The sequence below is a fragment of the Pseudorasbora parva genome, chromosome 25, assembly GCF_024679245.1.
Source record: "Pseudorasbora parva isolate DD20220531a chromosome 25, ASM2467924v1, whole genome shotgun sequence".
NCBI classification, from domain to species: domain Eukaryota; kingdom Metazoa; phylum Chordata; class Actinopteri; order Cypriniformes; family Gobionidae; genus Pseudorasbora; species Pseudorasbora parva.
The window spans coordinates 18,276,119-18,301,058 of record NC_090196.1 but is presented as its reverse complement, the minus strand read 5'-3'; the positions used below and the strand labels follow the sequence as shown (position 1 = coordinate 18,301,058).

At 38.5% G+C, this 24,940-nt stretch overlaps 2 protein-coding genes across 3 annotated transcripts; one reads left to right on the top strand and one right to left on the bottom strand.

The window, feature by feature from the left end:
• Positions 1-293: 293 nt before the first annotated feature.
• pdia3 (protein disulfide isomerase family A, member 3) lies at positions 294-6,907 on the top strand. The gene is made up of 13 exons (XM_067436766.1): positions 294-621; positions 1,733-1,811; positions 2,748-2,865; positions 2,957-3,064; positions 3,157-3,286; positions 3,393-3,509; positions 3,612-3,737; positions 5,414-5,596; positions 5,678-5,786; positions 5,880-6,008; positions 6,087-6,166; positions 6,264-6,321; positions 6,404-6,907. Exons 1-13 carry the CDS (start codon positions 485-487, stop codon positions 6,512-6,514), a joined length of 1,485 nt encoding a protein of 494 aa, XP_067292867.1. The 5' UTR covers positions 294-484; the 3' UTR covers positions 6,515-6,907.
• Positions 6,908-7,789: 882 nt separating this feature from the next.
• ticrr (TopBP1-interacting, checkpoint, and replication regulator) lies at positions 7,790-24,940 on the bottom strand. Of its 2 annotated transcripts, none has more exons than XM_067436800.1 (22): positions 23,858-24,940; positions 23,525-23,777; positions 22,506-22,732; positions 21,647-21,875; positions 21,410-21,554; positions 19,605-19,741; positions 18,491-18,682; positions 18,162-18,307; positions 17,892-17,995; positions 17,669-17,759; positions 17,465-17,547; positions 17,151-17,378; positions 16,982-17,069; positions 15,930-16,011; positions 15,694-15,831; positions 15,515-15,605; positions 15,327-15,385; positions 15,105-15,239; positions 14,801-14,946; positions 12,684-14,703; positions 12,483-12,596; positions 7,790-8,222 (listed from the first exon to the last, which is right to left on the bottom strand). In XM_067436800.1, the coding sequence occupies exons 1-22, from the start codon at positions 24,542-24,544 to the stop codon at positions 8,128-8,130; spliced, it is 5,490 nt and encodes a 1,829-aa protein (XP_067292901.1). In that variant the 5' UTR covers positions 24,545-24,940; the 3' UTR covers positions 7,790-8,127. The 2 variants fall into 2 exon arrangements, with proteins under 2 accessions (XP_067292901.1, XP_067292902.1); XM_067436801.1 differs by having other exon boundaries at positions 17,892-17,992.

The following is a 24,940-nucleotide window of genomic DNA, read 5'->3' as shown; positions in this document are numbered from 1 at the left end:
TGCTCAATGAAGCCCAGGAGTCAATGTTGAAGTTCAATCAGTTGACAACGAGTTTCCTGAAGACAAATTTCTCCACACTTCCACAGAAAATAGCATTTTAAACTCAAATACAATTTCGACAGTAGGCCTACATTTAAAGAACAAACAAAAGGCAACTCTTTTTCCTTGTAACATGTAAAGGATGAGTTTCCCACCCGGAAGTGTGTGTTTCCCGGGCTCTGATTGGCTGATTGCAACTGCATGACGGGGTTGAAAATCCAATAGTGAGATGCCACACTTTGGTTACTTTGAAGAGCTCCGGGTTTGCACATCCGTGCCGTCCGTCTGCGCTTTCCCTTTCATTGAGTGCAGGGTGCCAGATCCAGTGGGCCTTTCTTTTGCGCACTCCTTCCCTATACCGCATCACATAAAAAAAGGATCAAATCATTAAGGGTTGTCAGGTTATCAACCATTCCCTTCACTTGTGCACTGAAAAGGGTTTGAAATGATGCTGGCTGTGCTATTTGTCGCTGCTTTTGCAGCGGCCGCGCGCGCGAGTGATGTGCTTGAGTTCACAGATGACGATTTTGACAGCAAAATCGGAGACCACAGCCTCATTCTGGTGGAATTCTTCGCACCCTGGTGAGTATAAGACGATTCTGGCTTTTTAATTATGATTTCTTCATGCGGTTTAAAAATGTAGTGCACTAGAGCTCAATAAAATACGCTAATACACACACTTATTTGTTTATAAATGACAACGTATGTATTTATTATGCTTTTTTTGGCATTCTGAATGCCAAACCTACCCAGTATAATTGTTTGGGCATTGCATGCGTACACGAGACTTTTAATAATACTGCAAGGCTGTGCTAAAGCGAAAGTAACCATAACTGCTGCTTTAGTCACCGGATAAGTCTGCAAGGTCGTGAGATGACTAGAAGCAAGTTGGGGATGTATATAGAGTGATAAAGACTTTTAGACGCTCACTGGGATCAGAACGAATCCACGCGGCTCCATAGTTATGGATGAAACTAATTGTATCAATCACTTCCTGTTCGTAGCGTTTCCTCTTCTTTGCTAATACTATAGTGGTTTACTTCGTTGTCAGCATAGCTTCGCCTAGCGTTCTGCACAAAATCTCAGTTTGAATTCCATGTGGCGAAAGAAAGTCATTCAGGTTGGAAACACATGAGATTGAGTAACTGATGATGACTTCTCATTTTTAGGTCCACTGTCCGTTTAAGAACTTGTATTCTGCATAAGAAGCAAACGTTCTATGATTGTTTGTTCTCCGTGTGAAATAGTATGATTTTAGAATAATTTGCAGACTTGCATAATTAAATTATGTCAGATTTAATGTTTGTGGTAGTTTGCTGCTTTAGGCAGTTTATTAGATAGAAATCTTAGATGTGGGCGGGAAACAAGGATGTTTGTAGGCTCGGTCGCCCTCCGTTGTAACGTTTTGATTGGTCAATGAAGTTTCGCTGGCTGTGTGTGATTGGATAACGCTCGATTACGTAGCTCAGGGTTACTAACTAACCTGGGACACAACTTATCAATGAATTAGGCTACTATGACTAGATATATTTATTGTTTTGTTTAATGATATAGGTATTGTTTTTGATGTGAAAATGATATTTTTGTCAGAACAGCCTCAGTCACCATTACGATTCACTGCACACCTTATCATTCTGTCTTAGTAGACTAATTTTACAAAATAATAAACCTCATGTGTCATGTTCACTTTTAGGTGTGGCCATTGCAAACGTCTTGCCCCTGAGTATGAGGCAGCCGCCACTCGACTAAAAGGCATTGCCCCACTTGCTAAGGTATTGTTATTCAACCCTGCAAATTTTCTGGAAAAAACACAATCTCTCTCTATAGACTTTAATATTATTTTTCAGGTTGCTGTATTCTATTGAAGACCTTTTTGAAATGAATTGGCCTTCCCTTGTGTAAAAGTGTCCTCTTGTATTGTACTTCAAATATTAAAATATATATGTGACCCTGGATACAAAACCAGTCATAACCATTCACATCATCTGAAAGCTGAACAAATAAGCGTTGCTGTTTAGTTTTTTAGGATACAAAAATGTGAAAATCTGGGATCTGAGGGTGCCCAAAAACTATATATCTCTTTTAAAGTTGTCCAAATGAAGTCCTTAGCAACACGCATTACTACTACTTATACATTTTTTTATATGTTTACGGTTTATCATCATAATTTTGACCCAACCAATGTATTGTTGGCTATTGCCTGTTAAAATCTGCACTTGCAGATAATGTAATATTAGTGAAATAAAAGGCCTCTTAAGTGTACATAAAGAGTACACTTCAATTTCAAGTGCACTTTGTGATAATGTCAAATTAAAAGTTTTACTTTACGAAAGTATTAAGTCTTTTTTAAATTAGATTTATTGTTGTAAATGTAGTTTGATTATCACATTTTAAGTTGATTATAATTTTAATGTTCTAAATTGCAACTTAATCATTAAAAATGTTTTATTACAAATATTTAATACATGACAAATGTTACAATAAAGTATATTTTAGTACATTCAGCAGTACACGTTTAATCATATTTCAAATAAAATAGAAATAATGTTGCATATGTAAGTGCAATGTAAAGTGAGTTGAAAAAAGGATACAACTTTGTTTTTGTTTAATTACAAATGATTTGCTTAAGTGTCCGAAAACATTAATTTCACAATGGTTGTCTTGGGTCTGGTGGAGGATTGCTATTAATATCAATCTCTATGATCTAGGTGGACTGTACCTCCAGTTCCAATGTGTGCAGCAAATATGGTGTGAGTGGGTACCCAACCCTGAAGATTTTCAGAGACGGAGAGGATGCCGGGGGCTATGATGGTCCCAGGACAGCAGGTATATTTTCATATTTTGTCATGCCTGGTGATGGTGTAAGTAGTTTCTTTATCAGATTGTTAAAGTCTTTGTTTTTTCATTTCTCCAACAGATGGAATTGTTAGCCACCTGAAGAAACAGGCCGGCCCAGCCTCGGTGGAGCTCAAGAGTCAGGCTGAGTTCGAGAAGTTCATCGGGGACCGTGATGCCAGTGTTGTGGGTAAGTGGTGGCGTTATATAGTACTGTTTAGTGCCTCGTATTGTACTGTATGGATCAATACTCCTTCGTCTAATGGTTCTCCGTGTCTCCAGGCTTCTTCGCTGATGGAGGAAGTAGTGCTCAGGGAGAGTTCCTGAAGGCGGCCAGTACTTTCAGAGAGTCCTACCGTTTCGCCCACACTAACGTTGAGGACTTATTGAAGAAACATGATGTTGACGGAGAGTATGTGAGGTTTTTCTGTTCCTAGTGCTTTTGGTTTCAGCTTCACAGAATTTCTTCTTTTGGTTTCTAATTTTTTTAAAAAAACATTTATATATGCATATTGCAGGGGAATTCTTTTGTTCCGGCCACCTCATCTCAGCAACAAATTTGAAGACAGCACTGTGAAGTTCACTGAGGAGAAGTTCTCAAGTGCAAAGATCAAGAAGTTCATTCAGGACAACATGTATGTTTCAGCTTGAGACTGAGAAAAATAGGGCACAGAGTCCTTTCTGATGTATTTGATGGTCAAATATTTAATATAAGTCCTTTTCTGATCATATGCTAGCTTTGGCATCTGTCCCCACATGACCGATGACAACAAAGACCAGCTTAAAGGCAAGGACCTGTTGGTGGCCTACTATGATGTGGATTATGAGAAGAACCCCAAGGGTTCCAACTACTGGAGGAACAGGTAGAACTCCATTTTGTCATTGGTTCCTCAGGAACATTTGAAATGTTTTTATATATAAATGGTTTAAAAAAAAATTTTTATTTTTATTTATTTTAAAATAAATGATTATGATTATAATAGTATCTCAATAATACTAAAATAACACTATAATGGTCCGTCTGAATTCTTGATTCTGATTGGCTGGAAGGAGTATAATAAATGTTTAATGCACAGGTAGTTCCAGTACTATGTACACTGTAAAATATTTTTAAACATAAGTTACCTGGTTGCCTTAATTCAGTTAATTGAAATTAAAAATTAAAAAAAAAATACAATGAACATTTGAGAATCCACAACATTTATTCAAAGATTTTGTAAGCGTATTGGGTACGTGTGTTTGTGATGACTCAGTGAAACCTGTCAAATTTATTCATCTTTTTTTTTGTGTGTGATTCCGTTACAATAATATTTTGAGTTTCTATTTATTAATCCAATTTCCTTCATTGTATCAACTCAAATTTTTAATTTCAATAAACTTGAAATTAAGTCAACCAGGTTACTTACTTTTTTTAAAAGTTAAACCAGCAAAAACGTTTTACAGTTTAGTAATATTAAGAATAGGTAATACGCAGCTATGAATTCCACTCTCTCCCGATTATTAATTTTAAAGGACAACTCCAGCAAATTTTTACGTTTATCATGATCGTTATATCTTTGAGTAGTCTATAGAAAAAAACGAACCGGATTGGTGCTTGCAACACGGAGCTGTTACAGTTAATTCCCAGAGCCCCCCCCTCAGCTAAAACGGCCGCTTTGGGGGCATAAACGTAAAGGGCGTTTTTGTGCCTCTTAACAGACACAAAATGCAATTAAAATTTCTGTCCAACATGAACAGGGCCCTTACTTGACAGTGAGATGCTTTAGCCACTTAGCTATTGTTTGAATTCACCTGTATTAGGCAGCTAGCTGTAGTCTCGCGCTAAAGTCCCGTGGGAACTCCGTTGTAGCCGGAAACAAGGCAAATAGTCCAGTTGGGAAGAGCGGTGTGTGTGTAAATAGGCTCTGCTCGTCGTTTCTCAGTATTGAAAGTGTCCGAAAGAAACTGTTTTCGATTCTGCACTGCTGATTCGAGAATCGCTGCCCGTTCAGTTACACGCACATGCTCAGTATCAGCTGCTCGTGAGTTCATCAAATCTCTCAGCAAAACGTGTCTCAGTTCAGTGAACGGTTGAAGTTACAACATAAAATTCAAGACATTAGTTTATTTCTAATCTGAGGGACTGTCAGTCATGTCAGAAAGTGAGCAACTAAAGTAACTGTAACAGCTCCGTGTTGCAAGGACCAATTTTTCTATAGACTGTACTCACAAAAATATAATGCTCAAGATAGACTTAAAAATTCCCTGGAGTTGTCCTTTAAATAAATGCTCTAAATCATTCAACAAACAGTAAGTGACAGACTTAACTGTCAATTTGATCTTTCCAGTCATGTTGCGCTGCAAACAACTACAGTAAGTTGTCAATGTTGGCAAATGACCATGGTATAAGTGGGATAATCCGCAGCTAGTTGTGCATTTAATCGATTTTAATGTTCCACTTCGCGTCAGGCGGTTCTTTGCATCCACACAGTGTCGGGAATTAAGTGGAAATGTTGACTGACCGTGGTCATGCTCTGATAATACTTGTCTCTCTGTCCAGAGTAATGAAGGTGGCCAAGAGCTTCCTGGATCAGGGGAAGACGCTCAGCTTCGCTGTGGCCAGTAAGAACAGCTTCAGTCATGACGTGTCTGAGCTGGGTCTGGACGGCAGCAGTGGAGAGCTGCCTCTCGTTGGCATCCGTACTGCCAAGGGAGATAAATACGTCATGAAGGACGAGTTCTCGTACGTTGTTGTTAAAAAATATGTATAGTTTTTGCAAAAAACCAAAAACAACAAAAAAAAGTATTTCTTTTGTGTCCGCAGTCGTGATGGAAAGGCCTTGGAGAAGTTCCTGCAAGATTATTTTGATGGAAAACTGAAGCGTTACCTCAAATCTGAGCCTATTCCTGAGAACAACGATGGGCCCGTGAAGGTGCGTCAAAGATTTAGGTTTTAGCATTTAATAATAATTTTGTTTTGTAATAACTAGTTTACATAACCTGCAACTCCATCCATATGATTGAAGGTTCTTGTGGCGGAGAACTTTGACTCAATTGTAAATGATGACAGCAAGGACGTTCTCATCGAGTTTTACGCCCCCTGGTGTGGACACTGCAAGAGCCTGGAGCCTAAATACAAAGAACTAGGAGAGAAGGTTAGTTTTCAGACCTCGATTATTATATCAATCGCTATGAAATATTGACAGTTTCATTAATATGATCTTTTTTCACAGCTTTCCAACAGTCCAAACATAGTCATCGCAAAGATGGATGCCACCGCGAACGACGTCCCCTCTCCATATGAAGTTAGGGGGTATGTCATGATCGATAGTTTTAGTTTTTGATAAGTTTGTCTCATTTGTAGTTTGTTGCTAATGTTTTGATTTGCTCATCTGATTGTTTGCTTCCAGATTCCCCACCATCTATTTCTCCCCTGCTGGTCAGAAGCAGAATCCAAAGAAATATGAGGTTTGTTTAATTGACTTTGGTTAATGCACACTTCCAAACGTCCATTGAGAAGTGAATCTAATCTGCGGCGTTTGACTTTCAGGGAGGTCGTGAAGTCAGCGACTTCATTTCCTACCTGAAGAGGGAGGCTGCAAACACTGTGGTGGTTCAAGAGGACGACAAGAAGACAAAGAAGAAGAAGTCCGAGTTATAAACAATCACAGCCCAACAACCAAGGAGGGAATTCTTGCAGGAGACATAAATTATATTCCAATCTTTAGTGAAGCGAGTGCTCTGACCAACGTCACATTGTCGGCCCTCTCTTGGGCCTGCTGCTCTGGGAACACTGTGGAAGCTTGTGACGGGACGGCCAGACTGTGTGTGATTTTTAGATAAGTGGAAGAGGTACAGATTTGTCAATTTGAGATTGTTTTCCCTACACTGTACCTTGGAGAGATGCACTTTTGAGACCAATTCTACATATTTCTTTCTCATGGAAAAAGGGGAGGGGGATTTGGTGAATTAATTTTCCTTTTGTACTTTTTTTTTTTGTTTTGTTTTTTTGTATGTTTGGAAGGATCGTGAAATAAAAGGCCCACTAAACCTACGATCAATCTGGTTTCTTTGTTAGTTTATTTTTTTATAGAGAGAAAACACATTTATTTGGTTGTATGTGGCAGCCACATTGAATTTGCAGGCATATTCATTAGATAATCATGGTTCTTGTGGCACTATGATAAAGCAAAGTGTAATAATCCTTGTCTATGTCTGTTTCGAGAGCATTTGTGACAGACTAATCTTCCTGTAAGCATCTAAAGAATAAGCATGACCTTATGTCAAATAACACTCTCTTGTAAATCACTTGCGTTTACATTATGGCTGAAAGTCAGATTTTATCTGATGTGTTTAACGTGTCAGGAAATGTCAAGTATATTTTGGTAAAGCATAATTAGGCAGGTTTTCATTTTTATAGCATTTTAATAGAAATGGACCACAAGAAGCAACAGACAGATCCCCCAGTAATGCACTAGATGGTGCAGTTTACTGTCAGTGACAGGCAAATAAGGATTCTTCCAAGAAAGGCATCAGCTTCAAAGTCAACAAATCTTTTGTGGGGTTTTGTTCTTTGCAATATTTTAAATATTTAAATTAGAAATATTTGCCTACTTTATATACGAGGAGGGTTTCTATATAATGTTGAAGCCGGGTTCTATCAGGTTCTTATATAATACCACTGTGACATTTGTCACATTTAAATTGTATGAATTAAGTGGCTCTTAAACATTTATATCTTTAGAAAATGTTAAATAAACCATTATGCAATCATGTAACATTTCTCCTTCAACCTCCCGCCTTCAAATATATTTATTGAACATTTTCCAACTTAAAGCACATTTAAACTGAGAAAAAATAAGAAGTTATTTATATAACTATATGTCCAGATATTTCACTAAAACAAGTTTAGGAAAAACAGCAGCATGCATAGGTATAAGAACATGTTTCTTTATTAAAATCTGTTTAACATTTACATTTAGTTCACATATCACAAATGTTGCAAACGAGCTGCCGCTGTTAAAACACCATGCAACATAAAAAACAATCCACAGTACAATGAGCACAAATAAATAAAGCACTTACTTGAACAAACAACAGCAATTAAAGCTTAATTTAATTACACTGAAAATGCAAAAGAAAAATGTTTCCACGTTATTTTCACAATAAATGTTTAGATCAATATTGGGTAATGCATTATTATAGACAATAAAACTTATTAAAAAAAAAAAAAGTGCAATATAAGAAACAAAATTATTTTTTGTAATGACAGACTCATTCTAGAAGTTTCTTTCGGCTGTAAGTCCTACTAGTAGTCCGTCGCCTTTTCGGCTGGCAAAGGGGAGAGATATCCAGCTCAGCATTTGATGCTGTTGGGAGAAAGTATAAATTATCATGTTATTAACAACATAAATGCTTACATTTTCCTCAACCATGACAGGACTTTTATTTTTTACTATTTTGCTAGGTTTATTCAAATGATTATACAAATCACAACAGGAAGCAATAAGCCCCGTTTCCACCACAGGAACTTTACCCAGGAACCAGGAACTTTGTGTGGTACTCGGTGTGTTTAGACCGCAGGAACCAGGGTCTAAAATGATGTTGAAACCACGGACCATGTTTTTTTCTCATGTAATGTAATTCAAACTTTTTGGTGTGATATATATAAATGGGTTAAGCCAAAGATGTCCTCACTCCCAACTTCTCTCTCTAGGGACGACATAACGTTTGGACTGATATTACAAAACAAAGGTGATGAACTCTGTATTAATACAATTGTATGTCTAGCTAAATTCTTCATTCACAAATGTAGAATTGTGAAATCATCTCCCAAATTTGTTGTTTTTTTAAATGAATTTAAAATGTATATGAAATCTCTAAAAATCTTGAAAGGTCCTAAAGCACAAAAAATATTTGACATCCTAAAACACTTCCCAACTGAGGCTAATAACTGAACAATGTTTGAATTCTCCCCTTATGTCATGTCATTATACTTTTGTTGTTGTTTTAATTATTCATTTAATTTTCACTGTTTATATTAAGAGCTGCTCCCTCAGGCTATATCCTCTATAGCCCCGTTTCCACCACAGGAACTTTAGCCAGGAACCAGGAACTTTGGGTGATACTTTGTGTGTTTAGACCGCAGGAACCAGGGTCTAAATGAAGTTCCGGGTAAATAATTCCCCCTCCAAACGGCGATGCTCGCGAGGTAGTACTTTTTAAAAGTTCAGGAACTTTCGAGGGCGGGACTTGGGCGCTGAACATGCTGATTGGTTGAGCTCAGGCAGCATTTTATTTCAACTCAGCATTTTTAAAAGTCTTTTGCGAGGTTCGGTCTACATTCAGTAATAATCAGTCTTACACGCCGCGCTCATGTTGACAAGAGAGGAAAGTTCATTTTTCTGAGGGGTTAACTTTTTATTTCGTAAGTTACGAAGATAATGTTGGAGTAATGACACAGCGTATATTGCCACAGGCAGTTTTTACTTTAACTGCGCCTGACAGAAGATTTTTTTTTTTCTCAGATGATTATTTAAACAAATAAATAGCTTATAATATAATACTGTATTAGTCCTGGTGGCCGTTAAGAGTTGCTATGGCTTCAGTTAACACATAGCTGCTGGAGAAAACAGCGTTGACATTTTTGATGTGGCAGACAAACTGCTTATGTGACAAAATGATTGCGATTGAAAGTCATCACATGTAAACACCAGATCGGTTTAGATAACGTCTTATGTAAACAGTCCACTAAATCTTTCAATCGGTACACGCAAAAATGATTACTGTCCGTTAGGGCTGTCATTTAAAAAAGAAAATCTAATTGAACGGAATTAAAATATCAAGCAATGCATTCGAATATATTCAATTATCTACAACGCCTTCATCTCCAGCAGCTGGAATGTGTTTACGGATGCCATAGTAACTCTCAACAGCCAACAGGACTTATACGGTTTTATAAAAGCTATTCATTTGTTGTAAAGTGTAATAATCATCTCAGAAAAAATAAATTCTAATGTCAGGCGCAGTTGAAGTAGTTAATGATTGTTTGCTTGCATAGGCGTAGGGACAGTGTCATTAGGCCAACACTATCTTCATAACTTCTTATGAAATAAAAAGTTTATCCCTCAGAAAAATGTATTTTCCTCTCTTGTCATGCTTGGTGCATGAGCGCGACGTGTGCTCTTCAGTGGTGAAGGCGCGCGCTGTGTACATCACATAAGGAAGCACACTCAAAAGTAATCCGGTCAGGTCATTTACATAGTGAAATGTTTAGTTTGATCGATTCATGAAAAGGTTTATCCACCTATCTCAAAACGATTACAATTTCATTCAGTTTGGGCATTTTTATTACAATTGAGGTGTTTATATGGGGCATTTTCCTTCAGATTGGACTTTTAAACTGATTACAGTGCTCCATGTAAACGCACCGGCAGTAAAAAAAAAATTGCGCTACATGGCACTTTAAAAACCGGATAGTTTATTTATAGTTCGATTACGGATATTTCACGTCATCTTCGAATGCATATTCGAATATCGAATACAAAGTGACAGCCCTTGTCCGTCACTGGCTTGGAGGAACAGTCGCGTGCAGTCCTACATCACCAGACTAATTTGCCTAATCTTCTCGGAACTTTATCGCGGTCGAAACGCAGACAGCTGCATGGCTGCAGGTCTGGGGGGAGAAAAGTTCCTGTAAAAAAAGTTCCTGGTACAAATTGTTCCGGGTAATTTTGGTGGAAACGTACGGAAGCTTATTGCATTCACTTGGGAAAAAAAAATCTACTCTGTTTTTCTGAATTAATGACTTAATTATCTCAGAATTATGAGATAATTTTTCATGAATACAATTTTTTTTGCTCTGTTTTTCTGAATTAATGAGATCCCTCAAAATCCAGCCAAGAGCTCTATTTTAGCTGGATTGCATGGAAGTAAACATGTCCCGCCTTTCAAATTTAATCCGGATTTATTTTACTTTGGGTTTGAGACATTGTCTTTAAGTAATAAAAATTGTATTGTTTTTGGTGCATCAACTTTGTGCAGACACCTCAAGACAGCAGAAAAGAACATTCTGATCTGCTTGACATTGCTATTGCACTCCATGGGGATCCAGTATTTTCAACAATTGCCCGATTGTCTCGTGTCACCACGTAGCCAGCCTGAATGCATTTCAGATGCTTCATCTTAACACGATCACATAGTAATGCGTATCAATATTACGAGTGTGAAATCGTGTCTAATGTATATCGTCTGGAATGTATATTGTGTGGAATGTTTACTGAGATAATGCACGTGCTACACAGTCTTTCGTGTGCATGCATATGACATGCTGTTGGGGGTGGTGGGGTGGGGGGTTCGTATGTATAATACGCCATAAAGTGTGTATCATAAGCATGTGAAAAACTGTGTACCATATGCACACCAAAACTCATTTTAGCGTATACATTCCACAAGATTGCACACTTATTTATACTACTATTTATACGAATTTTCATGACATCGGCTGTCTGCACAAATTTGAAAGGCGGGACATGTTTACTTCCATGCAATCCAGCTAAAATAGAGCTATTGGCTGGATTTTGAGGGATCTCATTAATTCAGAAAAACAGAGCAAAAAAAATGTATTCATGAAAAATTCTCATAATTCTGAGATAATTAAGTCATTAATTCAGAAAAACAGAGTAGAGTTTTTTCTCTCAAGTGAATTCAATAAGCTTCCGTAGAAACAGGGCTATAGTGAGAAGGTTAAGATTAAGAAAAACCTGCACAAGCGCTAAAGCTCGATGTGTTGATACATATGCCATAAGCTCTCAGTCAGAGCTCCAACAATTTAAAATTGAGCGGAAAGTAAGTTCTAGTTGACAAAAACTAACTTTAGTAAAACATCAGCTGTGATCTCATTCTCATTTGTGTCAGATTAAAGCTGCAGTCTGTAAATTTTGCCTCCCTGTTGCCATTTTTGACTGAAAACTGCAACTGCAATTATTTGCGGAGTTTTCTTTATGTGGGTTGTGCATGGGCACGGCTCCTAACAGGGCAGGATTTAATGTTTCAAGGAGTTTGTGTGACTGTCATTCATTTACCGCACCGTTGTGGATACTGTACTTCGGAATCACAGATTCTACATCTTGAAAGCATGACCAAATTAAGATTTGTCCCCCGGAAATTGTCATCGGAAAAAGTATGCCGAATCAGCATTGTGTGACTTTGTATTTATTGTGTATTAGCGTTACTTGTAGATTTCAATTTCTGAACAGTCTAATCTTTTGCTTTTGACTGCGGGTGAATCTTCAGTTGTCACTGATGATTGATGTTTTTAGATCTTTCTGGATTACAATCTGCCATCAAAATTATACATTTAAATATTCCTGTGAGAAAAGGCTATGAATGATCCGCCACCTGCAGCATCCTCACATGCGATATAGCCTACTAGCCGGAACTTCTTTATGTTTACAGACTTTAGGGCTGAGGCGATTTTTCAGATTAATTTAAATGTAATGTTTGGCCACTGTTTTATTATTTTTAAATCGAGTTAGCAAACGTTATATGCATGTTGACAAAAAATTATCCGACCACATGATGGTGCACCTGATAAACCCATACCTCTTAATACACCTTTATTGTCTTACCATTAAATTGTGATGCTTCATTATTTACAGTTGATTTCTTGTATAACAGAGGTGACTGAGTGAGAGCAAAGATTCCGCTGGCAGACACAGGTTTCTTTACTTTAGGGGTGTCCACTGCAAGACATTCAAACGACAATGTTTACAGACAAGTAACGGAAACACAGGGAACTTGCTATAAATTGCATCCAAGTTTTACTGTACCTTTCATGCCCTTCCATGAAAACTGTTCAGTCTTTGTAGGGTCTATAATATCACACTCTTGAACCACAGTCTCGGTCCAGTCCATGCCTTGTGGTGAGCACTGACGATGCATCACCTGGCTTGATCTCAAACCCAGTTTTCTTTGACTAACTGGGGTGCTCAGCGACTCCTTGAGTTCTTCCACCCCCTGAATGCAGAAAACCCCTTCAAGTTCTGGGTCTTCCAATACTCCAGGCTTTTCCAGAAGAGGAACCCCTTTGATGACTTGCTCTTTGCTCCCACAAGTCTCAATTCGAGCCCTTTTCTTACGAGGCCAACTGTTGAGGTTCTCTGGGGTTGACCACCCTCTGCTTTGAGGAGATGGAGTAAGTGGGGACGCCAAAGGGGATTGGCTACTTGCTGGGTACCGTGTGGGAGTGATCGACTGACATATGTATGTCTGAACACCCTTCCCAGGTGTACTTTTGGCAGGGGTTCCTCGACTGCAGAGTGATGGAGATATGCAGCCAGGATGTCTAGAACACTGTGCAAGAGGGCTGTCAACTTGTGGCACCTTCACATTTGACATGTTACGGTGCACAAGCTGTGAGGCCATGCCTTTGGTGGCACTACTTGTTGCCTCACCTGCACTGAAAGAATCGGTCCGTCTTAACTTTAGTTTAGGCAGACCTGATGCTTGCATTTCCATCTCCACTTCATAAGTAAGTGGCTGAGGAGTGGACTTCTTTCCACATGCAGGAGTTCGCCTGGTTCTTGGGGTGGAAATCTTTGGTGTTCCCGAGGGATATCCAAGACGTGCTTCCGCTTCTCGTTGGCGCCGGTCTGGAGTTTGACGGAAGCCATAGCTGCGACTTGCTGTTGTTGTGGACGGGGTGGCTTGTTTGCCCTCAAATTCAAAAACCTCTGAGGATCTAGAGGGTTTTCTGGAAAAAGCGATGTTCATCTTAATGCCCCCTATGAGCTGGGTCTTCACCACTGAGGCCTCCGATATGTCAATGCTTTCATCATCTGTGGTCATGCTGAATTCAGAGCAATCAAACTGCTGAGAGTCAGAAGATAATGCCTCTTCAGTTTTTCCATGGTTAGTCTCAATTTGCGCAATTATTTTATCCTCCTGTTGATTGGATGAACTGCTTTGATAGCTGATATCTGATCTAGATGGTCCATGGGATGGTGATGCACTTGATTTTGCTACAGCCAAAGACAGACCTTTACAAGGTGAAGGGCTAGTACCTGCAGTGACTCTTGACTTGTTAGAAGTTGACACCGACTTTTTAACAGGTGTCCTACCAGAGCGAGTGCACATCCTGTCAGCTGGGCTGGGGCTTTTTATTGCCGTTTTTATATTTGGTTTCAATGATGAAACACAGAAAGTAATTGGCCCGGAATCGGACTGTAGTGAGTCAACGGAGGAAAACTGACCAGATTCTTCAGTAATCTTGTATGGTAAACTCAGTGTTCTCATCATCTTTCCCGATCTTTCAATAGACTGAGATGCTTCTAGATCAGGATTTCCAGAAAGTTCTAGTGTCCTAGGCATTATTCCAGGAGATGACTTGGATTTCCTTTGGGGCACCTTTTCAGGTGTTTTAAAAACAGCTCTTTCCTCTGGGCTGCTATTCTTCCCCGGTGTAATCAGCCTTGGTGAGTATCTTTTTGTAAACATCGGAGACTCTGGCACATTGTTTGGGTTTTCTGACAGGTGTTTCCGTGGAGATGGAGACCATGTCACACTCTTTTTTGGCGTTCTACCGCCTGGGCTCCTCAGCCAAGCGCCATTAGGTGAAACACAATCCAAGAGGCTTTTTATTGGAGTCTTTAGTATTCCCTTTAGAGGGCTTTTCTTAGGCGTCTCTACCACTAAACTTTTTGCAACAGGCGAGCGAAAGGGGCTCCCTCGCAGAGCCATCCCATTTTCCCCAACTGTCTGGCTTGGAGTTTTTGGGGACCGTGGGGTTCTGCACCCAACTGCAGATCCTACTGGATCAGATCTTAACTTCTGTGGAGTTTTATTTGGACTCTGAAAAACAAATAGATCTTATTAAAAAAAGGAGATGACAGGACTTGCTCTTTTGGTATTCCATGTTATTTTATCAACTGCAAAGAAAGGATATTACCTCAAAAATTGCAGAGCTAAGTGACAACCCTTTGCTGCCTTGATCTTCTGAAGAGGATGCTGTAGTGTACCGTAGATGACTAGGGGACTGGGTTGCACCAAAAAGAAGCCGAACTGGCGACCTAACAGATCTAACATTGAATCCACCTGAAAAAATGAAGACAAGGCTACTTTGAGAATGCCACAGCATACACCTTTACAGCATGTTCAAAAACTACACATTGAAAACATTTTATATCTAGTAGCTTAATGACATATGGGCTATTTTTACAGTGTTGTCAAAACACCATCTATTTCCTGTGCACCTTTGCCCTCAGAGTGGCAGAGTTGAGAAGAGGAGATAGCGCGGTCCAGGTTTCGGGAACGTGGCTGTGAGCTTGAATAGAACACGCTGGAATGTCTCCTGGTAAGGCTTTTAATTCTTGGGCTCCTCCTCAAATCTAAGAACAAATTATTTATTGGAGCACTTTCTATTAGTAAGTGGTAATTCTATGCTTGACATTGTAGCAAAATCTTAAGACACCAACCAGCAGCTGGTTTGACAGGAGACTCCTCAATAATGCACACATCAGATTCTCCAGATCTCCTGTGATGAAGAGGGCAACAGAAACACAGGAGATTTAAATTCCAAACTGGATGCTTCCCATAAAAATTACAGGTAACAGTGAACAAATATAGTGAAAATGTAAAAATATTTGTAGGTCACAGGACTCACCTGCCAGTCCTTTGCCGGTGAAGTAAGCGATTGGACACCTGCTTATGCAGCGGTGTCTCAGATACTTTCTTTGTCAGAAGAGCGTGCCGTTCTGAAATTCAAAGATTTTAAGACTCAAATTCACACACTACAGTGGTGATTTATGAAACAATCTCTCACTATCAACAAAAAAAAATTACCATCATCTTCCATATTTGAACGCTTGCGTTTCTTGAGCCCCTCTACTGCTGAGACAGACTGGCTTCGAGGCATTTTGGACGACTTTGAGGGCGATACGGTCACTTGGTTGAAGAGATTTCTTCTTACCTTTGTTACCTCTGGAAACAAAAAAAGGTACAACAACAGATCACAACAACTTTTTTAAGCAGCTCAACCATAGGACAGCTTGAATATTAAAACGGGATGAGACAATTACCTTGAACAGCTTGCTTTGGTGGTGGTAATGGTTCTTCCACAGCAGGTTTTTCTACTGGGACACTACTGAGTTTTGGCTTTGTCTGCAATTCCCAAAATAGGGTACTTTAGTATTTTGGTTCTTCTGACTAGGGATGTCAGTTTACACAAATTCCTAATATCGATCATCATTGAAATTAATTGTCAATTAATCAATTGTTTGTTAACCATCACTGCAAGATGCATAATGCAGTGGCATACAGCCATTGGCATGACAGGGTGTGAAATTGCCACTCCCTTACACCAAATGATAGGATAGTATAGGATTGTGAAATTAATCGATGCGATTTCTGATAATTTGATAAAATGATCATAATGAATAAATAAAGAATAACTGACAACTGGCCATTTATACGGAAAAAAAACTAAAAACATTTAAGGCCGTGATGTAAAGTTGATTCGGCAAACCGGAATCAATTATTCCATTTGTAATAACTGCGGTAACCCCACCTCAAGACATTATTCAGTTGTTTTATTTAAAGACAGTTGTCAGGTTGTCCTTAAAATGCTCTTTTGAATGCAGTAGAACTAATTTATTACGCATCTCCCTCCGTTGCTAATTACAAAATGTTTTGTCAAAAGGCTTGATCCACTGATATACAGACAAATTCAGTTATTATAGAGAGAGAAACTAATTAATTGACTTAAACATTTAAATTGACAGTCTGTGTCTCTCAACAGTGTTCTGCAGCAGCGTCTCTACAAATAGCAAAGCTGTAAGTTTAACTGCTTCAAAAATAGTGACGTCACTAGCACCATACTAAGAAATGTCATGTAGTTTTGCAGATGTAAAACTATTTTATTGATAAATTCACTGACAACAAGATTCTATATGCGTCTATGTTTCGGTGTCTCTGTACTTCAGCTGTGTGTTTGTTAACCTGCTTGTCATCTACTTGTTAGTTTGCCAGTCAGACATATTATCCTTTATTCATAATAATGTCTCAATAATGTCAGTTTCATTAAAAAGAAACAGAAAATAATACCATAAAAGCAATAGGGAAAAAATCTCACCAGACGTGTGGACTTTCTTGGCATTTCTATCTGTCGAAGTGCTTGAGGAGCCTCAGTCATGCTTTTGTGGCGTGTAATCATGCTCTGTCTGCAAAAACAAGAGAAAAGAGTTCATCACTTAGATACAAAACACTTGATATAATTACACATTGTTTTCTATTACAAGCACCTCCTTTTCTTAGCAGAGCGGTTGCGGAGTTCCTCCAGATGATCTCCAACACTGGATACGTTGCTCTGTGTGGCAGAGAAAGGTGAGGAACTCACAGACACACTGTCCTTAGGCAAAGACTCATCACTGAAGAAGTCAGAAGGCAGGACGGCAATGAGCGCCTCGGGCAACTGAGTTCCTAAACTGTGGTACACGTCAGCCAGGACCTTAGGGATGCTGTTCAGGTACCTGGGAGATACCATATCAGAGATAACACCATATGAATTGCATTCAATTGGCATTTTTTGTAAATTCCTGAATCACTGATAACTTACACTGGAAGAACTTCATCCTGCATAAACTTGGATAAGTAGACAGCATCTTTACTCCGGGAGATAATCCGGAACATATCAGCCACCTTAATCAAATCAATATATATATACACATATAAGATTCCTGCAAGTCCATAGTGACTTTGATGCATAGTTAAACTATAGGTTATGACATTTGAGGATTGTAAATGTTTATTGTCTCCTTACATCCTCCACTCTTTGTTCAACAACCTCCTCGTCATCTTGTTGTTCTGGTTGTCTGCACAACTCAAGTCTGAGAACTGCTTGCAGCTGGCATCTGTATAATGATTAATGTTTTAATGTTTTGTAGTCAGAAGTCTATTACCTTGATATTATCTATATGAAGGTATGTTTCAAGGTTATTGTTCTGTCATCTGGACATTGATTTGTTTTTTGTCTGAATACTTACTCCCTGATTTTACTTTCTTCATCTGAAGAATGTCCATAAAGTTGACGAATAGACTGACAGGACTTCAACAGATGTTTCTGCACCAAATTTAAGAACGTTACCTGCTGAGAAATAGTTAAATGAACATTATTATTTGACAACTACGTAACAGGTAGTTTAACATTTCAGACTATAAGTAAATACAAAATGAACTAATTAGACTGAAATACTTTAGAAGGGCACAACAGAGTTCATTATACACATCTGACGCAATTTGTTCCTCTGACTCACCTCCAAATCTGTGTTAGTTTTGAAGAATGCCTTTACAACTGAAAGCAAATCCTGGACCTGAGAAGGAACAGACACAGATCTGTTCTCCAAAGCTTTCTGATAAGCGAGTCCCAGGTGGGAGAGCAGCTCTTCCTCACTGCTAAAGTCTGTATAAGAGTTCATGAATATCATTGTTAACATTTTAGTTTTCAGTTCTGATATATCCATTTATCCCATTCTGCACACTTTATAAAGCTTAAAATAACACATTTTTAAAAAAAAAACCTGGAAGATCCTAAAGCCTGGCTTTAAAACCTGTTTTTATTTTTCAATGAAATAACTCTACTCACACATGAGGCCAGGCTTGCTCCGATCCCCAGAGCATCTTTTGCCCCCTTTTTCAGGCCCTATGGCAGACCTAGCAGCGCTGCTATCAGCCTGAGTCTTTTGAGCTTTCACATTCAAGCGAGCAAAATTCAGCATCTGTAGAGAGCGACTCATGGTCTTCATCTTTTGTCTTACTGGCGTGCATTGTGTTCCTCCTGAAAAGAGCAGATTAAGCCTTAAATAACAATAATAAAAACTAGGGGTGACCCCAAATAGTCGAAGATTCGATGCATCGATATGCAGAGCTGGATTCGACCACCGATCTCACGGTCGAATCTTCAGGGGTGTTATGAAACGAGGATCATACCATTTTGGCAATATGGGGGTGCGCAATATTTTAAAAACTGGCACGGCGCTGAGCTTCACGTCCGGTGTGCGACCCCTTTAAGGGCACTGAGCGGTGCACCGCATTTTTAAAATTCGAACACATTCAATGAAAATGAGTGTACACATACCGGTGGCGGCATTCGGTGGCATCAGGAAGTTGTTTAAAATCCTGACGCAGCACAGAACGCCATTTCAAGGTTTTATATTAAATTTATATTATATTTCCCTCAAATCATCAATGTACATACTGATTTCACCCTGTGCTACAAGATACACTCATCGTGCGAATCGTCAGAAGTCAATTCAAAATTGATCTTGCGTGTATATAATGTGCGCGTCTGGTGGCGGTGTGAGATACCTGAGATGCGACGCTGAGCTTTTTCTCAATATGGTTTCTCCACCCTATTACCTTTTATTTAAACCTAAATAAGAAAGCCATTGTCAGTTCGTCTGTCAGTTGGCAGGCAGTTTTGGCCGCTTTATTAAAAGTTGTTGCTGTGTGCAGTGTGTAAAGGAAAATAAAAATATTTTTACCCCTCCTGCTGACTAGTGTCGTGCCCCTCCCAAGCCATTCACACACACATAGATAATTCGACTATCGGTCGACTATAGAAAGATTCGACAATTCTGATTCGCGTGTGTAAATCCATTGTCAGGGACACCCCTAATAAAAACTATCTGCAACAAAATCACTGCGAATATTTAGCAAATACTCAATGCATCACCTCATCGTGCACTATTTGTACTTACTTTTTTTGGACCTCAGGTTGCCACTCGATCCGGCTGTGTTGCTCTGATAGATCTCTGAGAGACTGCTGGTGATCTCCTGCTGAGTATCTGAGTACTCCTCTCCCCGCTCCTCTTCCTCGGGAGCTGCATGCAGGAGCCTGTACATGTAAAACAGATATTTTAGTAGTAGAAGAAAAATAGACCATGAAAAAAATGTGCCACTTTTTTTGTAGAAATTTTAATGGGGTCATGTGATGCTTTTAATGTTTTACTTTTCCTTTAGTGTGTAATGCATCTGTCTGTGCATGAATAAGATCTGCATAATTAATTCCACAAAAGTGTTTTATTTTAACAGAGATCACTGCTCCAAACCTGCCTAAAACACAGCATTCCAGATATTATAATTAAATGTTAAAATGTATTTATAACACAGTTCCTGATAGGGGTGTAACGATACACTCATGTCATGATTTGATACAAATCACGATACTGAACTCACAATATTTTAGGTCAAAATTAAGAAGATATTTATATATTTATTAGATATATATATTCTGGTCCTTCCATTAAAAGTCCATTATTCCTCTTAAACTTAAAAGATCTAAAAGAAAATGTCATAAAGGCATTGTAAAGAAATAATCAATCGAGTGGTATAGTCCAAATCTTCTGAAGACATAAGATGGCTTTATATGATTAACCAATTTACTACAACAACATATTGTAAACACGGATGTTCAAATGCTTGCGTAATGTGCGAAAACAACATGAGGGTGAGTAAATGCGGCCTATCTACCTGTCTATGTAAATGAATGTGGGCGAAAAGAAAGTTTAAGGAGTTTCAGTGATATTACTACATTAATCTACTATATATATATATATATATATATATATATATATATATATATATATATATATATATATATATATATATATATACTTTTGGATCTTTTAAGTTTAAGAGGAATAATGGACTTTTAATGGAGGGACCAGAATATGTCAGGTTTCATAAAAACATATCTTCATTTGTGTTTGGAAGCTATATGAAAATCATATTTTGGAAGCTATATGAAAATCATAGTTTGAAAGAACATGAGGGTGAGTATGATGCCAGAATTTACATTTTTGGGTAAGTTAAGTTACAGTAAGCTGAGCAATTAACGATATATACGATACATATCGTTGCATTTTTATATTACGAAATCTTGATATAACAATGCCCGTTACACCCCAAGTTCCTGAGCAGAACAATTTCCAAAAGTTAGCTTGTGCACAGAGCATTTTACGGATGACAACTTCCTGAACCTGGAAGAGTACAACGGCTACATACCACCGTAAAACATTCTGGGCTCAAACTGATACGGTTAAACCGACAAGATTGTTAACTGTGTTTACAACTACTTTAGAAGCTAAAGCTCAAGATTATGGGAAGGGTATTTTCATTTAAAAGATTGAGGTGCACCACAATGCACTGGTTCAACTGGGCTTTTTGGAAGAAGGGGCTTTGTAGAAAAAAATTAAACAATAAGCCCGTTTAATACAGACTGAATAGAGGTAAGGCAATAATCTACAGCATGTGAAAAATAATGTGTTGAAAGGGATACTCTAAGCGAAGTGCTATCAGAATGTCACCGCTGCATCAGAACGATTAAGTGCACGCACTGAAACGAGAGAGGTATGTATTAACTCGTCTTAGTTAAGGAAATAACAGTTTAATATGAAAAAGCGATGGAGTATCCCTTTAAAAGATCTTACTAAATAATATTATATTTAAAATAAAAAAATATATGCATCTTTACAAAAAAAAAAAAGAGTAAAAGATCGCAAACCTCATTGATTCCATTAAGTGGCAGCTGATTCCTGATTGGTCAGACAGAGGAAACCACCCTTCTACCACCCCATTCCTCCTTGAACAAGACACTTGCTTGAGCTCTTGATCGGCCCAGTCAGGGACTAACGGAATCTTCACTTGATCTGGAAACCGCAAGAACATTGTTTTAAAAATAGGATCAAAAACTTATGCACACTGGACAAATATACCAAATTATTTCAGATAAAACAAACACCTGAGCAGTCCTCATCCTCCATGATGTCATACATGACATTGAGAACACTGCTGACGACGTCAGGCAAGTCCCTAGAAATGTCTGTAGTGTCCAAGGAAACGAGGTCTGCAGGCAGGAGCTGGTCTTCCTGAGTAACCAGAGGCTGAAAGACAGTGAGCTGAGCCATGCAGGAGGAGAGCACCGACAGCACCGCTGAACACAACACACCTCCTTCTCTCACTTCTGCTAGCTGTGTAAATAAAGTCAAATGATATTACTCTCAAGATTATCACACTTCATGCTAACATCACCTATCATGGACTATAACTTGCTCTAGCATTGATCTTTCTCTTTGCTTCGAACATAACGCAAAAAGCCAAAACATGCATTACATTAAGGGTCCCCTATTACATTGAGGGCCTGTTTTTAAACTTAAAATAACATGCATCCTAAAACAATAATCTCACCTTACTAAAATAATTTCCCAAGTCATTTGACTAAATGCATATTTACAAACATTTCAGTATTTCAAGAGCATAGAGAGATCGACTTAATTACGTCGTTCACAAAGCTTCATGGAAATGGGCAAAGCTAAAGAGCTGTTTTGGAGTGTGTTCCTTTTTCGACTTTCTGACTGATGTAATTTTCTGTACAGCATCATAGGTAATGTAGTTTTTCACCAAAAATTCCACTATTAAAAAATTATTATTTTTAAATAAGCTGAAATAATGCAGGCTGAATTATAACATTGTAGCTCAAAGTAGGGCTGTCTTTAAAGGTTTCTTTTAAAGTGATCTTTTAAAATAAATTTCCTTATGGAGAGTTTTTACTTCCAGAACCAATCTATTGTAAAACAGCACAACAGATTAGGTCATTTTACCATGGCAGATCCTCCAGTGGACAGCTCCTTTAAGTGCTGAAACACCTCCTGACCCAGTTCAGCATCTGGACACTGCAGTATCCAGCTCTCTGAGGCTGGACGTGCGAGAGAGATGGTGTGGAAGTCCTGCAGGACACCTCTGAGAATCACCTCAACAGGAACACGCAGAAACCTCTGCCTGCATGATACCGGCTCCAGCGTCACATTACAGGAAAGCATGTTCCCACCTGGCACAAAAAGTATGAAAAATTAACGGTCAAAAGTTTGAAAACATTACTATTTTTTATGTTTTTGAAAGAAGTCTCGTATGCTCAACAAGCCTGCATTTATTTGATCAAAATACAGAAAAAAAGGAATATTGTGAAATATTACAATTTAAAATAATGTTTGCTATTTAAATATACTTTAAAATATAATTTATTTCTGTGATGCAAAGCTGAATTTTTTTTGTCACATGACCCTCCAGAAATCATTCTAATATGCTGATTTATCATAAAAGTCGAAAACATGGAAATATTTGTATAACCTTTTACATACATATAGTTACACAGTTGTGACCAAAAGTCATGTCCAGATGGGAAATTTGCTTTTAAATAGCCCTACAAGTTTTGATATTTTTATAAATATCAAAGTTCAGGTTATATTTTATAAATATTTTAAATATATCAAAGAAAAAAAAACGAAACTTGGTTAAGGTATCTGTTATTTGGCAAAAAAGGCAAACCATAGGTACAGTTTTTACTATGCAAAAAGGCATAGAAAAGCTCACAGAAAAAAGCATACATTTACTACAACATAATGAGTAATTATTAACATTTTATCAATTTAATGTGTCCTTGCATAATAAAAGTATTAATTTATGAAATCTGGCTGACCCCAAACTTTTGAGCTGTAGTGTATAAACACACAATGAATAATTCATGTTTATTTTTAATAATATTAAATAATTAATAAATTTAAAAAATACAATATAATAATAATAAAATAAATACATAATGCACCAGTGACAACATATTTACCCGCAATCCAGGAAAGCGATCCACTCAAAGATGGAAACACTTGTTGGTGCATTCTTTCAGGCAACTGAAGGTAGCCATTGATGAAATCTACAGGAAAGGCATCTAGTCCCGCAGCCAGTGAATGGCTTACACTGGGATGCTGGTCCATCGGTGGCAAACCAGGAGACAGCATGGGCACCACCTGTCCACCAACCTGCCGAAGAAGCTCTGCCAGTGTGTCTGTGCCAGTGTAGTCCTCCACCACATGATGAACCTGGTTAAAAACCATACTGTAGTCAAAAACACTGAAATAGAAATTGTTTTCAATAGAAACTCCATAAGAGAAGCACTTACCTTTAATATACCCGAATCAGCCCAATGAAGCACAACTTTGCGTTGCATAAGCATATCTATGAGACCTTTGGGCAGCACCTGCTCATTTATGTCTCTATGATGTCTACCGTCATTGCTACGGATGGACAGATAGTCCTCCAACTCTGCTTTGGACCGTGGGCATTCAGATACGACAAAAAGGACATTTCTGTCCAGGCTTAACATGTCATAATCATGCAGAGGGATATTTCTGCCACTTCGACTGGACCTCCTTGGTCTCAGGGTCACCTTGGTGGGAGATGTCAGATCAGGTCTGTCCCACTGGAAGTCTAGGAGGATCTCTTTCAAGGCATTTTGGACACAACTAGCCGGGCTGGGTTTTAGTTTATGTGACCTTTCCCGACTTCTGGGTGACTTTCCTTCTACGCTGAATTTGACAAGCAGCTCCTCTTCGAAATCACTGAACGCCTTCTCCTGGAGCTCCTTGAAATCAGTTCCTCTGGTTATAAGTGTCGCACTTTTCACAGTCCTTGAAGAGAAGAATTTATACCCCCATCGCACTTTTTCCAGTCCATATCTGTGTCCCAAACTGAGCAGAACTCTTAGTATCCAGTGTTTGAGGTGGTTTTGATAGGCACTAGTCGTGCTGTTGGTCTCCTCTGGTCGATAATCCACATCGATAGCAAAAACAATATTCTGGGAAGCCATTACTGCACTTTAAAGCAGTCATGCACAATATTATCGCCTCCAGCGATCAAGTGGTATACGTAACGTTATAGACGTTTAGAAGTCAATTAGACAGAGAAGAAACCAGTCTTTTAAAATGTCAATGAACTCATTTCAACGTTAAACAAGCAACATCTCGCGAGCAGCTGATGCGAACGAACGCACACGTACGTTATTTTTCTCAACACGAGTCATGATTCCTGTCGCTGTCGAGCTAAAACAACCCAAAACAATTTGAAATGAACGATGTCTGTCTAAAAGAAACGGTTAAAAATAACGGAAAATATATAAAAACAGCATTTTGAAAGTATAGTTTTGTTAAACTTTGGAGTTTCCGTTAGCCATTCGCTCTCTTCTCTGCCTTGAACTCTTCGCGCT

Bases quoted from the DNA above. Each gene is read 5' to 3' on its own strand.
- pdia3 (XM_067436766.1), top strand. From the start codon at position 485: ATGATGCTGGCTGTGCTATTTGTCGCTGCTTTTGCAGCGGCCGCGCGC. The intron at 1,812-2,747 runs GTATTGTTATTC...TCTATGATCTAG, and splicing joins GCATTGCCCCACTTGCTAAG to GTGGACTGTACCTCCAGTTC. The intron at 3,738-5,413 runs GTAGAACTCCAT...CTCTCTGTCCAG, and splicing joins TCCAACTACTGGAGGAACAG to AGTAATGAAGGTGGCCAAGA.
- ticrr (XM_067436800.1), bottom strand. From the start codon at position 24,544: ATGGCTTCCCAGAATATTGTTTTTGCTATCGATGTGGATTATCGACCA. The intron at 18,308-18,490 runs GTGAGTAGAGTT...ACTCTTATACAG, and splicing joins GAGCAAGCCTGGCCTCATGT to ACTTTAGCAGTGAGGAAGAG. The intron at 17,760-17,891 runs GTAAGTATTCAG...ATCATTATACAG, and splicing joins GAAGAAAGTAAAATCAGGGA to ATGCCAGCTGCAAGCAGTTC.